Raw genomic sequence first — 15,678 nt, forward strand, 5'->3', positions numbered from 1 at the left:
CCTTCAAACAGTAATCCGGAGGAAACAATGACAGCGCAGTGCCGGCAAGGACGACAAAACGTAACTCGACTTACTTCGCTTCTGTCATTTTGTGTTGACCATTTGGACGTTTTACTTGTGTCTTAAAATTTAAAACCGTGACGCAGAGGGCAAGGCGCGAAGTGGGATTTTTTGTTTGGTGAGTGCCAGATGCAGCTCATACGTGAACTATTTTTCTATGAATCTATTTTTTTAAATTACAATGGATTCTTTTTTCATTGCTAATTGTTTTAAAACGAGAACCAATCGAGCAAATGATGGTTAACCCAAGACTGTTGTTGAAATGACTTGGCACGTAGAGGGGAGGTGCGATAAAAATGATCTGCGGGGAGCGTCGGATACTCCGGATGCAGCCCCGCGGGCCGCAGAGCTGGCTGTGCGCTCCGTGCTGCTGACCATTCATTCACTCAGCGCGCCGTGCAGCTGCACCCCCCCCCCCCCCCCCCCCCCCCCCCCCCCCCCCATCCCCCCGCCCCGCCGGCCCCCCGCCCCCCCCCCCCCCCCCCCCCGCAGACTGAACGAGAAGTATGCGGACCTCAGGAGTAGCCTCCTCCCTCCTCTCTGACTCGAGAAAAGACCTTTCACTTCTAGAGGCATCTAAACAATACGCTATCGCTACTCATTCACCCCCTTTGGTTCTTCCTCTGGAATCTCTCAGCCTCCTCCTTGCCTTTCCATTCTCCTGCCCTTCCTTGTTGTAGGCCCTTATCAGTTGATATTTTCCAACTGGCCCCCCTGCTTCCCTTCTTCTCCAAACTCTTTTCACACCCACCACCGAAAGTTCTGCCTGGAACGTCTAGCCAGGTCCTTTCTGAACCCCCCACCTTAACAGACTCCCCAGTGCCAGTTGGATGAAAGTTTCATACTCCCCCGCCCCCATCTTCCCTCCCAGCCTTTTTCTGTCTTCCTTCTCAGTATGGACTTCCTGCTCCACTGTAGAGCATTCATTGAAAATAGAGACCCTTCTGTCAGACTTTATGGATTCTGGCTCCAGCTTTGATACTTCCTCACTGTGTAACCTCTGGCAAACTTTCTACCTGTCTGATCAAGGAATGCAAAACACTAATTTGCTTTGTAAAATGGAGGTAATAATAGTATCCCTACCTCACCTAGAGGCTATGTAGATCACTCTGTAGTGCTTGCTCGATTAATGGTCCCTATTAGAATGATCACTAACTGAGCACCTAGCTAGATACTCAATACACTTGTTGATTGACTGATGAATGGTGACATGAATTTGAGAAGTAAGCCTCGAATTATCAAGCAGATGAAAGCTAAATCGTTGTCCAAGTTATAGTATAAGTAAGCAACCTCATAGAGATTATTTCCTGTCTAGGAGAGTGACTGTAAAGTTCAATGCATTACCTACAGTCTTGTCTCCCTCCGGTACCAGCAGAACCTAAAAGGAGAAGCATTTGAGTGTAGCAAGAGGGGGTCTGGTAGCTTTGTGATAAACACAGAATCCTGACTCCTTACTCGCTTTGGGAAAGTTACTTCATCTCTCCGTGCTTCCTTTTACCTCGCTATAAAATGGGAGTAAAGGCCTCTCCTTCTGAGGGTTCAGGAGATTCATTTATTAGTAGTTAGGGGTCAGCACTTAGTACAGAGGCCGGCACATAGCAGAGTGCTTGTTACAGAAGATCAAATATGAAGAATGCACCGCTGCATTGCTCCGCGTAGTGCTTAGCACAGGGGGGCTTGGGATTAGATGCTGCCGAACTCGTGGAGGAGGCTGCTGAGGCCGGCATGCCTGGCGGGGCTTTGAATGACCTATTGTTACCTGCCACTCTGCCCTGTTCCCTGGGGGGGGGTTTCCTGGGGAAGTTACACAAACCCCACTACCATTATGCTCTGCCATCTGGGAAACAGACATGTTTCCAAGGCATTGGAGTCCGGCAGGGTAGGAAATGTTACCACCCAACATCAGGACAGCCCCCTGACCTCTAACAACACACCCCTTTCTTCCAAAAGGAGCCAACCAAGATGTGGTCTCTCGACTCCAATCCTTCATCGCTTTTCATCACATCCTGCTGGCTTATAGTACAAAGAAAGCAAATTTTGGACAAAGGGTGTGCCTTGTTTTTCCCACCTCCTCATCACATCAAATGATAAGCACCAGAGCTATCCACAATTTAAATTGTCCCCCATGTTTTTATATCCATGGTTCAGGGTGAATTCTAGTTAAACCCAGTAGAAATCTGCCCCTCAAAGATCTGGTTCAGATCTTCCTGTGCTTTCTTATGTGTTCAAATTAATGAAAGCCGCTGCTGAATATGATTCTTCTTCATAATGCTTATAAAACATGGTTGCAGCCAGGTAATAAACTGGAGTGAAACAGTGTGGCTCTCCCAGTAAATCTTAGCTCTGTAGAGCAGGTGGAAATGAAGGAGCTCCTAGGGTAGTGTGCGCCTCGCCTCTTTGCTACAGGTTTCCATCCATTCCCGTCAATCAGCGATAAGTTGGTGAAGAGATTCATCAGCTATGTATATGGCCTTATATGCTGATTCCCTTGCCGCTAGTTAAAAATAAAAAACATTGTCCATTAGAGATTATTTTAAGCAGAGCTTGCTTAGCTCCAGTATAGAGAAAGTAGTTCTTTGCCTTCCTTGATCCGCTGCAGACATAACAAAAGGGCCGCCACCGAGGCTGAGGCTGTGTGCAAGCTTTGTCTTCCTAAGCAGTGTGGCCACATGATGGAGATGCTAAACATGGGGACTGTAAACAGTGCTTCCCTTGTTGAGGGAAAGACACGTGAGAGTTGGCCTCGGTCCCATTTTATTTATTTATGTATCTAGGACGGATTTGTTTAGGAAGAATGCAACAAAAGATTATTCAGGCTGTTTTGTTTGGTTCTGTTTTTCAGATCAATGTTAATGACAGCCTGTGACCTTGGAGCCGTGACCAAACCGTGGGAGATCTCAAGACAGGCAAGTGGTGATTAATGGCAGGGCCTGGCAGAGGAGGGACTGGAGGTGGGGGGGAGAGGGGGAGCAATATTCCCAGAGCCCCCCCCACCCCCCCACCCCCACTCCCAGGCACTGAAGCCCTAGTCAATTTGCATCAGTATTAACATGGTGTAAAAAATAGCAGGAGGCTCGGGCGAGACAGTTTATTACACAGCCGTTCATTAATGTGCTTCCACTGAGTCATAATATGCCTGATTCTCTAAGATTTTTTTAACACTCTAAATCCAAATAACGCATTGGCCATGTCCTAAGGCAAGAGTTTCAAAAATAGTGTTTTTAAATAGGTAATCGTGTTTTAGCACAAGTTCTGCTTTTTTCTCATCTTAAAAAAAGAGAAAGAGAAAAAAGAAAACAAGGAGGTCAAAAGGAAATTTTATTTTTTCTTTTTAAGGACTATTTAGAGATCAGATCACTTTGGCCAAAGTGTGCAATATCCACAAAAAATTATGCCTTTACCACCTATCTGGTTTCACTGCCGAACATGTTAGTTTAGAGCAAGAATAGTTTTCAAGCCGGTAACCACACAGTTTAAGATCCTAATAGTTTTTGGAGATTAATATCTTTTCATTTTTATGAGGCACCTACTGTGTGGGGTGTGAAATAGTAACTTGGTATCTTAAGTCTCAACATTTTAGGGAAAATAAAATAGATTCATATAACAATAAATAACTAATATTTATTGACTAAATATCTAATATCCAAATATCTAATTTCAAAGGCCCCCCCCCCCACCTTTGATTTAGGTATAGTTACTCCAGTAGGCTGAATAATAGCAACCCAAAGATAGTGGATCCTAATTTCTGGAACCTGTAAATATTGCCTTAGAAGGAAAAAGGGTCTTTGCAGATGTGATGAAGTTAAAAATCATCATCATCATTATTATTGTCATTATCCTGTATTATCCAACTGGGCTCTAAATTCAGTGACAGTTGTCCTTACGAGAGAGAGAGATGTAGGGAGATTACACATTCAGAAGAGGAGAAGGGGATGTGAAGACAGGCAGAGAGTGGAGCGATGTGGCCACAAGCAAAAGAAAGGTGGCAGCCACCAGAGCCTGGAAGGGACAGAGGATAGATTGTCCCCTAGAGGCTCCAGAGCAAGCTTGGCCTTGGCAACACCTTGATTTCTGTCCAGTGAACTGATGTTGAGCTGCTGACCTCCAGAACTAGAAGAGAATAGATTCCTTTTTTTTTTTTAAGATTTTATTTATTTATTTGACAGAGAGCGAGAAAGAGAGAGAGAGAGAGCACACAAGCAAGGGGAGCAGCAGGCTGAGGGAGGAGCAGATTCCCCGCAGAGCAGGGAGCCCGATGCGGGACTCTATCCCAGGACCCTGAGACCATGACCTGAGCCGAAGGCAGACACTTAACCAACTAAGCCAACACAGGCACCCTGATTCCTGTTGTTTTAAATCACCAAGTTTGTGGTCATGCCTGGCAACCCTGGGAAACTAATACAGTTTATTACCCCTATTTCACAAATGGGAAAAGTGAAGCCTAGAAAGGATAGCTTGAGGTGATACAGCTAGTAAGTGATGGGGCTCGGTATTCAAATCCTAGCAGATTAGGCTCCAAAGCCTTCACTCTTTACAGCGCCTTACACTATCTCAAACCGGATTCATCAGTGGGCATTTTTATTTTTTTTTAAGATTTCATTTATTTATTTGATAGAGAGAGAGAGACAGCGAGAGAGGGAACACAAGCAGGGGGAGTGGGAGAGGGAGAAGCAGGCTTCCCGCTGAGCAGGGAGCCCGATGCAGGGCTTGATCCCAGGACCCTGGGATCATGAGCTGAGCCGAAGGCAGACACTTAATGACCGAGCCACCCAGGTGCCCCTCAGTGGGCGTTTTTAAATGATGCCAGTGGTCAGGAGAATGAGCTATTATCCTTCAGCCTCAGTGGCTTAAAACAATGTATTGTTCATGAGCATGTGCATCCAGGGTCAGCTGGTACTGTTCCTCACTTTGGACTCTGGCTGAAGGAGCAGTTACCATGTGGATCATTCCGACAGAAGCCCTAGCCTGCCTCGTCCTGGCAAGTAAATGCCTCTTCCCAAGAATTCATTGGCCAGAACTTGTCACAAGACCGCACTCAACCAGGAAGTATAATTCTTTCGTGTGCCCAGAATGTAGGAAAGCCAGAAATAGTTAATGAAAATGTGACTACCACAGTTTGCCCTTCTAATCACTGGAAGTGTGATTCACTCTCCTTCCTGCAGGCAAAATATACTCAGCCTTTCCCCAAGGGATATGACCCAAACGTCCCATTAGTCATGGTATCAAGCTCTAAGTCCAAGATCTCTGGGGGATTCATGCCAGTCTCTACATCAGGTCTGGATGCAAATTAAAGACCTACACACACCCCAAACATAGCATCTGACATACACCCAAACCACAAAATACTCATTATAATGCTCCCATTCAGAAAGGAAAGAGATGGCCAACATTTAGCAGTTAGGGGGCCACAGTAATTCCAAAATCCCACTGGGCAGTCACTGTGAGGCCATCCATTCTGTGGTAGGCTCTGGTTCTCTGCGAGATGCTCCCCAACCATCATTATCCATGGCTGCTAGATCTATTCTGGGAAACTATCCCTTTTCCATTGTCCTCCTTGGCTATATCCAAAGGACAGGCAGCTTTCCAACCTGTTTCCCACCCAAAATGGTTGAGGACCCAAGGTTTGTTTTAGGTTTTAAGTAGTCACAGTCTTATGGGGTTTTTGGCACCAAACTCTCTTGCACATTTAGTTAGCTTCTTGTGTCTTTGATTCTAGTCATTTCCATTTGCCAATAAGCACATCCACAGTTCTAGTCTAGACGGACTTCTTAGATCTGCTATATCTCTTCACTTCCTTGCTTTCAAGAACAAAGAAAAATAACATATATACTTCTTTCTTCCTCCTTCATGACCCAGTTCCTAGCAGTTGGGGCCCAACAGGTGCCAGTGAGAGAACCATGTAGTAAAATCATTTTTCTGGGCCATTTTGTACAATGGAAGGGATATCCTGGGTACCACCTACTTCATTCAAAGTTCTTAACTGTGAGTGCACTGGCTGTACCTTTGATTCTTGTCTCAAGGCTGAGTTGTTGTTGTTGTTGTTGTTTTTAAGATTTCACTTTTAAGTAATCTCTACACCCAACATGGGGCTTGAACTCACAACCCTGAGATCAAGAGTCAAATGCTCTACCGACTGAATGAGCCAGGTGCCCTGCAAGGCTGAGTCTTGATCAGCCTTTGTCATTCAAAACATATCTCAATTTTTATTTTTATAGTTTGGGATTAAAAAGCAGCTTCATCTTTCATCCCTGAAGATGAAGACTCTGAATTTATGACTCTCTCTCTTCCTTTTCATTTCTGATGATAAGCCTGCCAATCCTTTTCTGAGCTCACGTCTTACAATACTTAGCAAAACGTAGTCAATAGCAGTCGTCACATGCTACTAACATTTGTTTTCCAATCTCTTCCCCTAAGGCAGTAAATTCATTAGATACATTATTTGTTTTATTTCAGTGAGAATTGTACAAAATATTTTGCCACTGTGTAACATGGGCCATCATCCTTACAGCCTCCAACAACATTTCTTCACTGTCTTATACATGGCCCCCTTGCTGATGCCACATATTTTAGGGTCTTCTTATTTGTCTTCCTTTTTTTCTTTCTTTGTCTTTCAACAGCAGCACCTCAATTCCATACTAATTTTTGTGTTAGTCAAAACTAGGGTAGGCTTTGCTGCAGTAACAAATATATTCTCAAATTTCTCTGCTTAACTCAAAGAAAAGCTTATTTCTTTGCTCCTGTCACAGTCCAGTGTAGATTGGGCAGTTTTCCTACAAAGTTCTCCTCCAATAAATAGCTCTCCTCCAACTGAGCCTTGGCTTTCATTTTAGTGTGACACATTTGAAGTTACATAAAGCAGGGTAAGTGGGAAGAATTTGCATGGTTGAGTAGCTTATTTCTACATCTCTGCCCACTCTTCACTGCCCCAGTGTGGGAAGGCTCCCCTACAGTGAAGTTGGGGAACAGAGAAGAGGTAGGAATCTTCCAGGTATTGGGGAAAGGTATAGTAACAGAGGTGGCCACTCTGATTGGGATGGAAAGAAGTGGAGGAGTGGAGAGTGGGAGAAAGTTCAGGGGACCAGGGGAAAAATAGAGAAGATTGGAAAGAGAGTGAGATGATGAGGTATGATGTGCCAGACCTTTCAGAACCCCCAGTGAAATGCATGTCAACAACTAAAGGAGCAGTAACCCACTTGGGAGCAGGAAAAGGACAGGAGAAAGTCCTTAGAAGGAAAAAGAGTGCCTGCATTGATATTTTAAGCCAACTTGGGAGGCCCATTGGCCACTTGAAGGTGGTCTTCTTGGTCATTGATGTAAATAATATTTTATTTTTAAGATGTGAAGTTCTGCTGATAAGTGCAGAGACTCAAGAGTTCAGGGAAATAAAACACAAAACCATGTTTTTCCAAACATTTCCATCAGAAATTTTGTCACAGCCCTAAACTGGAGATCTCATTTGTGTTTGTCTCCAAACCGAATAGGTTAAAATGTTTTCAAAAACATACTCACTTCTATGATTTTAAGAAACATTTGGACAAAAACAACGGAAACTTCTTTTAAAAATATAAATATATTTCTAGTTTCCTAGATGTTGATTTTTTTAACATTTCCTTGCAAAATGTTTTTTTTACTGGTGACTATTCCAACCCTCCTTCCTCACACACATGACTCTAAGCATGTGAGTTTCCCCAGTGATCCCCCAAGGCCTGATTAGCATCTCAATTTCCTTCTTTAATAAAAAATTCAATCAGGAGCCACTTAATGTTCCTGATTGGGTTTTTAAGTACCAATGAAACAGTGATACAAGTTGAGCCGTGAAAGAAGCACAGGGGAGATAGCCAGGACTACTTTCGAAAGATAAAGGACAGGATTTTGTTTTAATTTCTTTGCTTTCCAGGGGCTATAGACCTATGCAGGACTCCTACCTTGGGGTGACCTGATGTGCACATTTGTATTCTTTAGTGCAAAAGACCCACCTCAGAGCAATCTGAGGGAGTGTTCTGGGAGCTGAATAAAGGAGGCCAGGCCCTTAGGGGACCATTTCTTTTTTACAGGAAGGCCGGAGACAGAGAGAAAGGTCTGGAGTGCTAATGGGAAAGGTAGTGGCAGAGACTAGAGAGAGAGAGAAGGAAATCAGGCCCTAGAAAAACTGAGCCAGTGCCAACTAGTTTTATGCTATTGAATTTTTAAAAGGTACCCATATTCCTTATTAGAAATGTTTAAAATCTGGGGCGCCTGGGTGGCTCAGTCGTTAAGCGTCTGCCTTCGGCTCAGGTCATGATCCCAGGGTCCTGGGATCGAGTCCCACATCGGGCTCCCTGCTCGGCAGGAAGCCTGCTTCTCGCTCTCCCACTCCCCCGGCTTGTGTTCCTGCTCTCGCTATCTCTCTCTCTGTCAAATAAATAAATAAAATCTTTAAAAAAAAAAAAGAAAGAAATGTTTAAAATCTGAACTGACTAGATACTCTATTTCTTTATAAATGAGCTACATACTTGCTATTCTCAAGGGGTGTTTGTGTGTGTGTGTGTGTGTGTGTGTGAGAGAGAGAGAGAGAGAGAGACAGAAACAGAGACGGAGAGAGACGTTTTTATGTTTTATCAATGGTTATGATTTATGGTTGGCAGAATCTCTTGAGAGATACACTTAAGTAAACTATCTTGATTCTATCCACTTGACCAAAATTAAACCATTCTAGCCTTTTCCAGACCTTAGAACCTCATCTTTATAAGAGCCTGGAATAGAGGAAAAACTAGTCTGGGGATCCAGATCTTCTTGCCATCAAGTTTTCTGGGACTTTTTTTTCCTGCTCTTCCAAATTTTCTAAATCCAGCTAGTTCATCTCAGAGATTTCCTAGATGCACACTATAGTGTTGTTGAAAATACCCATTTAACACTTACTGCTATATCAGTATGCTTCCCATAAGCTATCATTAGAAGCACAGGGCTTGGAGAAGCTTCTCTTCAGCTTAACAATGACCAATGAGCAACTTCTGATCATCCATGCTAATAGATGAAAAGTGGAAAAATAGAAGTCCTTACTTTGGAAAAATCTCTACCATTTGGGGTAGAACCACCAGTTCCATTGTGCTTGTACCAACTGGAACCTACCAAAATTAACACTTTTAGTACCTCGATTAAGACAGCTTGAAGACCAAATCAGCACTCTTCAAACTGCATCATGACACACTAGGAAAACCTGGTATGAACAGTGACTCTAGCGTTAGTCCTGCCCTTGGCTGATTGCTCCAGTAAGAAGCAGAGGTTGCCCTGGGGTTATCCTCTCCAGAGTGCATGCGAATATTGGTAGGGTGAAGCAGTTAAAGAGTTTGGGCGATGGCAAATGAAACCAAGCTAAGATAAAAGTATACAACAAAGTGAAGAATCTATGTAGAAACAACCAAAAGTTGGCTAAATTATTATTGCAAGTAAATCATATTATAAAGACAAAAAATATTATTAGGCATTATTTGCTTCATTTTTCTGCAATAAGAGCATTTCCTACTTTGAAGGTGGCAACCCAGTGCCTCATCCTGAATATGGAATCTGTACTCCGAGATCATCTACTAGCATGCATCTAAAAATAGCTTGCACAAGTTCCTCTGATTAAAAGGAAATCCGTTTCATTGATTAAAGTCCGTAATACCTTGAAACAGAAAATGTTAATGTAATTCTTCAAAAGCTTTTTAAGTGATTATCTGGGTTGAAGATCATCACCATACACAGAAGGCAGAAATAACTTCTGAGTCTTATGATAGATCACATATAACCATAAATTAAATATGTATATGTTTCAGGTGGCTGAACTTGTAACCAGTGAGTTCTTTGAACAAGGAGATCGGGAGAGATCAGAACTCAAACTCACTCCTTCAGTAAGTTTGTCCTTCTATTATGACGCATTTACCCTTTGGAATGACATTTTCTAAAGTATCTCCAAATCACAACTTGAAAGTGGGAAAGACTGAAAGTTGGATGTAAGGAAACACTCCTGAAAGTTTAAAACTTTAATTAAACTTAGATGCTAAACACTCTTATTCCCAGGTTTCTGATTAAGAGTGGTGAGCTACTTAACAAGCATTTCCTGAGCTCCCACGGTGGGCCAACTAGGCACGAGGGAGGATATGCAGGGTGGCATTTGAGTAGCTCAAAGCCCAGTGCTGGCATTTCCTATGTGGTCAGTAGCTCCTTTGGAATAGAAATACAGACGAATTTAAATGCAAGCTGTCCAGCCTTGAGCAGCTAGAATGGACAGCCGCAGTGAATAATGGATGTTCTGGATTTTATTTTCCAATTCCAGACTTTCCAAAATTGTAAACCCAAATCATTTCAAGTCTCTGTTTCTTTTCTTTGTTTGCAAAATGAAAAGTTTCACTTGGGGAACTAGGTTCTTTTGACTGAAATGCCATTTTTATTGGATTCATCCATTTGATTATTATTTGAAAACACTTACTGCAGGCTCTGGATGATGCTGTTTTTACTCAAACAAGACAAAAGACATAAACGCCTCCGTCACCACCCACAAGGAGGGGGTGGCCTCTTTATTCCTAATGAAGGGTTAGCTAAAAACACATCACCCAACAACTCAAGGAATGATTCAAAGTGTTGGAAAGCCGGCCCAGCTCAGTAGATTCAGTGCGGCTCAAGGAATATGTCCGTTGTCAAGAATGTCTGTTTATGAGGATTCAAGTCAACTGAGTTTTGAACATTTGGGGGTATTTATAAGATCTTCAAGTTTTAAGAGGCCTTTCTTCGCTGACATTTAAAAGCAAGGAAAGGCAGCAGAACTAGCTCCTAGTTAAACAACATCACCTGCTTGAAGTCAGACCTCACAGCCTTACTAATGTTGACTATTCCTAATTTGTTGCTTACCTATGAAAGGTCAGAAGACTACATCAGTTAGAACACTCACCCAGTATTTTAGTTTCCAAAGCAACATCTATTTATATTGTTTCCAAAACCTCCCTTTATTCTTTTTTGGTGGTGTCACCAGATTTGGCTATAAAAATAAAGACACTGGACTGGGGTACATTGTTAATGTGTAAAACCTCGTACAACCCACATTTCTCTCAGCTACATATCTATTTTCAAATTAAAGCTTTCCTCCACTTAAAAAGAACTGTTTCAGAGGCATCCTCTGAAGGGTGTATAACGCAGCAATACTACAGGTCATTTAATTGAATGAAAAGAAATACGAGTCAGTTGCCAGCATTGGTGAGCTGGCAGGGGCAGTGACCCAGCACTAAGGCACCTTTGTCTGTGGGCTCAGGTAAGGCGTTCTCTGAAGACACAAACGAGATCGATTTTGCAGTGGAAGCATAGCACTAAATGCTACTCTCGCCTCCCAAAAGGCTACTTAACATTGCTGATGACAGTCTCCTGGCTGCTGTGGCAGGGCGATTTCTCATTAGTCCTTTCCCAGAGATGTCTGGAAATGCATGCACCCACAGGTGACACCAGCCGTGTCTGTTATTCCTTGATATTCAGGAAGAAAATTGTCTGGGAGCCCCATCAGGTGTCATGGTCCTAACGGTCATTAGAGTAACCAAAGGGTTAATAGCGGAAGCAGTGAGTCAGTTAAGAAAACATGCTGGAGCACCTCCAAGTATCAAGCATGAAGTTGGGCACTGTGCTTCCAGCCATGAGCAAGGCGCCATCTTCCCTGCCCTTCCCCAAAGCTTGTCAACTGATGGGAAATATAGATATTAAATAAATAATCACTCAGGGCGCCTGGGTGGCTCAGTCAGTTAAGCATCTGCCTTCGGCTCAGGTCGTGATCCTGGGGTCCTGAGATCAAGTCCTGCATCGGGCTCCCTGCTCAACGGGGAGTCTGCTTCTCCCTCTCCTTCTGTGCTCCCCTCCCCAGCTTGTGCTTGCTCTCTCACGCATGCTCTCTCTCTCTCAAATAAATGAGTAAAATCTTTAAAAGTAAATAAATAAATAATCACTCATAGTCAATTACAAGATGCAAAATGCTGTAAAAGGAAAACACAGGACAGTGTGCTATCTCACATTTCCACTCAAAAACATTTTTTGAGAATGACTAGTCTGCAAATAAACTCTGACAGTTATGGTCAACTGATTTTCAAAAGGACGCTGAGACAGTTCAATGGGGAGGAAAGTAGTCTTTTCAAATAGTGCAGGGACAGTAGGATATCCACTGCAAATGAGTCAAGTTAGACCCCCTACCTCTCACCAAACCTCAGAATAACCTCAAAGTGGATCATAGACCTAAATGTAAGGACTAAAACTATATAAAACTCCTAGAAGAAAACAAGGTGTAAATCTTCTGGATTGGATCTGGCAATGATGTCTTAGATATGACACCAAAAGCACAAGAGACACAAAAGCACAAGAAAAACAAAATAGATAAATTGGACTTCATTAAAATTTAACACTTTGCATCTTAAAGGACACTGTCAAGAAAATGAAAAGACAGCCTACAGGATGGGAGAAATGATTTGCAAATCATATATGATATGGGCCTGGCATCTAGAATATATAAAGAACTATGAACAACTAGAAAGGCAACCCAATTTTTAAAAAGGGCAAAGGATCTGAATACATAGTGCTTCAAAGAATATACAGAGATGGCCAACAAGCACATGAAAACATGCTCAAAATCATTAGTCATCAAGGAAATGCAAACCAAAACTGCAGTGAGATACCACTTCACGGGGATAGCTATAATTAAAAAGACAGACAACGACCAGTGCTGAGGAGGATGTGGAGAAATTGGAACTTTATACACTGCTGGCAGGCTGTAAAATGGTGCAGCTGCTTTGGAAAACAGTTTGGCAATTCATGGAAACATTAAAAGTCAGACTGGGCTCATGGCCCGGCAATTCTGCCTCTAGGTCTATGCCCAAGAGAAATGAAAACATACACCCACGTGGAAACTTGTACATGAAGGTTCAGAGCAGCATTACTCATCAGAGCCACAAAGTGGAAATAACCCAACTGCCTATCAGCTGAGGAATGGATAAATAAAATGTGGTGTAACTATACAATGGAGTATCATTTGGCCATAAAGAGGGATGAAGTGCTGATGAATGCTACAGGATGGAACCTTGAAAACATCATGCTCAGTGAAAGAAGCTGGTCACAAAGACCACGTATCATACGATTTCATTTATATGAGTGTGCAGAATAGCCAAATCTATACAAACAGAAAATAGATACGTGGTCACCTAAGGCCAGGGATTTGGGGGAGGATGAGGAGTGACTGCTAATTGGTATGGGATTTCCTGTTGGGGTGATAAAAATGTCCTAAAATTGACTGTAGTAATGGTCGCACAACTAATTGTGAATATACCAAAAACCACTGAACTAAAACAAAAACAAACAAACAAAAAGTTCTATGCACCAGAAACAGTAATTAAGTAAATAAGAAAATCTCAGATAACTCTGAGAGCTCAAGAGTAGATAACAGAATAATATTTTTAAAGGAACATTTCAAAGACTCCTGCAGTTCACAAGATCCATTCCTTCCTTCCTCCGGCACACGTCAGTCTTCTCCAGACCCTAGTCCCCTTTCCTGGTATTTCACATTTCACGTTGTAAGACAAGGATGAGCAGAGTCTGTGGGAGTCAGTGACCTTCTCCCTGATTCGGAGAGATTTCCCTCGGCAGTGCCCTTCTGTCTTCTTGTGAGCTTTGGCAGCAGCTCGTGATTTCTGTCCTACCCACTCCCACCCTCATTCATGAGTCTGAAGGATGCTGGCTTTTTCAGCATCTCCAGACCAAGGGAATGCCTTGGATCTGCCCTCATGACCCATGTGAATGCCAAAATGATGTGGATGCCACATGTTATCTCTGTAGAGGAAAGACCGGTCAAACCTACTTTAAGACAGTAATGCAGGGGAAGGTCGCTTCGTAGACCCTGGCCTTACTCGCTGATAGCAGAGAGAGGGACATGCTTAATGGAGTAGAACCAGCTGTGTTTGTTCAAGAATCCATGTGCGCCCCAAGTCCAGCTGATTGGCTCCCTTTTCATGTCTGCCCAACAGACATATGTCACTTCTTTTTCTTGAAGAATATACCTAAATTTTCTAAACATTATAGTATCATGAAGTTTAAAGGCTGGGAAGGAGGAGGGAATGGGTACCTACCACATCATCCATCCCATGATAGATAAAAACTTAGGATTTTTATTAATGACAGAACCTTATTGAAAAACACACAAGAGTTGTCAAACCAACACCCCACCCTGAAAAATTAATACAAATAGTTTCTATTTAAGGTGAAGCTGCTTTAAGGATCTTTTCTAATCTATCCCATCTTCTTTCGCTATAAAAATAAAAGCCTGCATTATTTTTGTGGCAATAAAACATATCCCCTTCCCCTTGACTTGTACCCAATTCCCAGTGACCTGATGACTTGATTTAGTGGCCATTACCTGTATCTGAAGGCAGATTTTGGCCCCAAGGAGTTGCGTGCTATAAAGTTCAAATAAATTCGCTTACAAATCTCATAAGAAGAGGTGAAAATACTTTATTTCTCATCATAGATAAAGGAAAAGAAAGTACATGTAAAGATTGATTGTGATTTGTGAAGTGTTCAGTTGGTAAAAATTGGATCATTGTGGCAAAGTGTTTGACAATGCACCTGTAAAATACTCCAGCGTAATAAAGCAAATTCTCTTCCCCCATTCTAGGCTATTTTTGATCGGAACCGGAAAGATGAACTGCCTCGGTTGCAACTGGAGTGGATTGATAGCATCTGCATGCCTTTGTATCAGGTAATCATGATTTGGGAGGGTCTGCGTGTCCCAACTGAGCCAAGAAAGAAGAGCGTATGTACTTTCAGAAGGTCTAGCCTTCCGATACCCTTCCAGGGTATGGGCACTGCTAAGAACTCTGGTTGCAGTCAGTCTCTTCTCAGATTTCTGACTGTCTCCTAGGAAAAGTTGATGCTAGGAGGCTGGAGACCTGAGTTGTCCTTCTAGGACATAATGTCCATGGGCCTCGATGCCCTCGTCTCTAAGCCAGGGTTAATCATATTTTATCTCAGTATTTCCCAAGCTGTGCCCCAGGAAACACAAGTATCCAGCCATAGCCTAATAGATATCTCTTCAAAGAGAGCTCTCGGGCCCGACAATGAGGGAACCTGAAAGCTCAGAGAGTCCTTTGGGAAAGAAACACGTTTAACCTTGATTCATTCCAAATTTCTTTAACATCTGACTGTGGGAATCTTTTTCACTTTTTTTTTTAAAACAATTCTTCTTTTACTTCTATGAATATCACGTGAGACACAAGAGTTCCATGAAACCATGAAACATGGTTTTCTGTCCTGGCCCCATGGTCTGGGCCACAGGGTTTTCAGAGAACCTTCCATCTTAAAACTCTGCCTCTCTCTGAGATGCGTGTGACAAATGCTGACCACTGCATTCTGAGCAAGATGCACTATGGTTTCTGGCTGTGCTGCCTGGTGTTCGGGACCCTGCTCCTGGCAAGCAGATGAGTGTCATCAGCTTTGAACGTGCACGCTCCACTTTTTGAGTACAGATTAGGGTTGGCATCGGTTAACACTAACAGTTTAGTGTACATTGGCTTTTAATTCTCCTACTAAAGCATTTGCTTTCATGTGTAAAACCTGGCGAGTTCTTTACCCCCTACCCAGCTC

General features: G+C 42.8%; 1 protein-coding gene across 1 annotated transcript in view; it reads left to right on the top strand.

The window, feature by feature from the left end:
- PDE11A (phosphodiesterase 11A) overlaps positions 1 to 15,678 on the top strand; it is a 388,181-nt gene that overhangs the window by 344,260 nt on the left and 28,243 nt on the right. The window contains exons 17-19 of the mRNA XM_035007663.1: positions 2,903 to 2,966; positions 9,855 to 9,929; positions 14,711 to 14,794. Of these exons, the coding sequence (XP_034863554.1) occupies positions 2,903 to 2,966; positions 9,855 to 9,929; positions 14,711 to 14,794 (223 nt within the window). The remainder of the gene's footprint in view (positions 1 to 2,902; positions 2,967 to 9,854; positions 9,930 to 14,710; positions 14,795 to 15,678) is intronic.

The sequence above is a fragment of the Mirounga leonina genome, unplaced genomic scaffold (assembly GCF_011800145.1).
Source record: "Mirounga leonina isolate KUSES-001 unplaced genomic scaffold, KU_Mleo_1.0 Mir_151, whole genome shotgun sequence".
Taxonomy (NCBI): Eukaryota; Metazoa; Chordata; class Mammalia; order Carnivora; family Phocidae; genus Mirounga; species Mirounga leonina.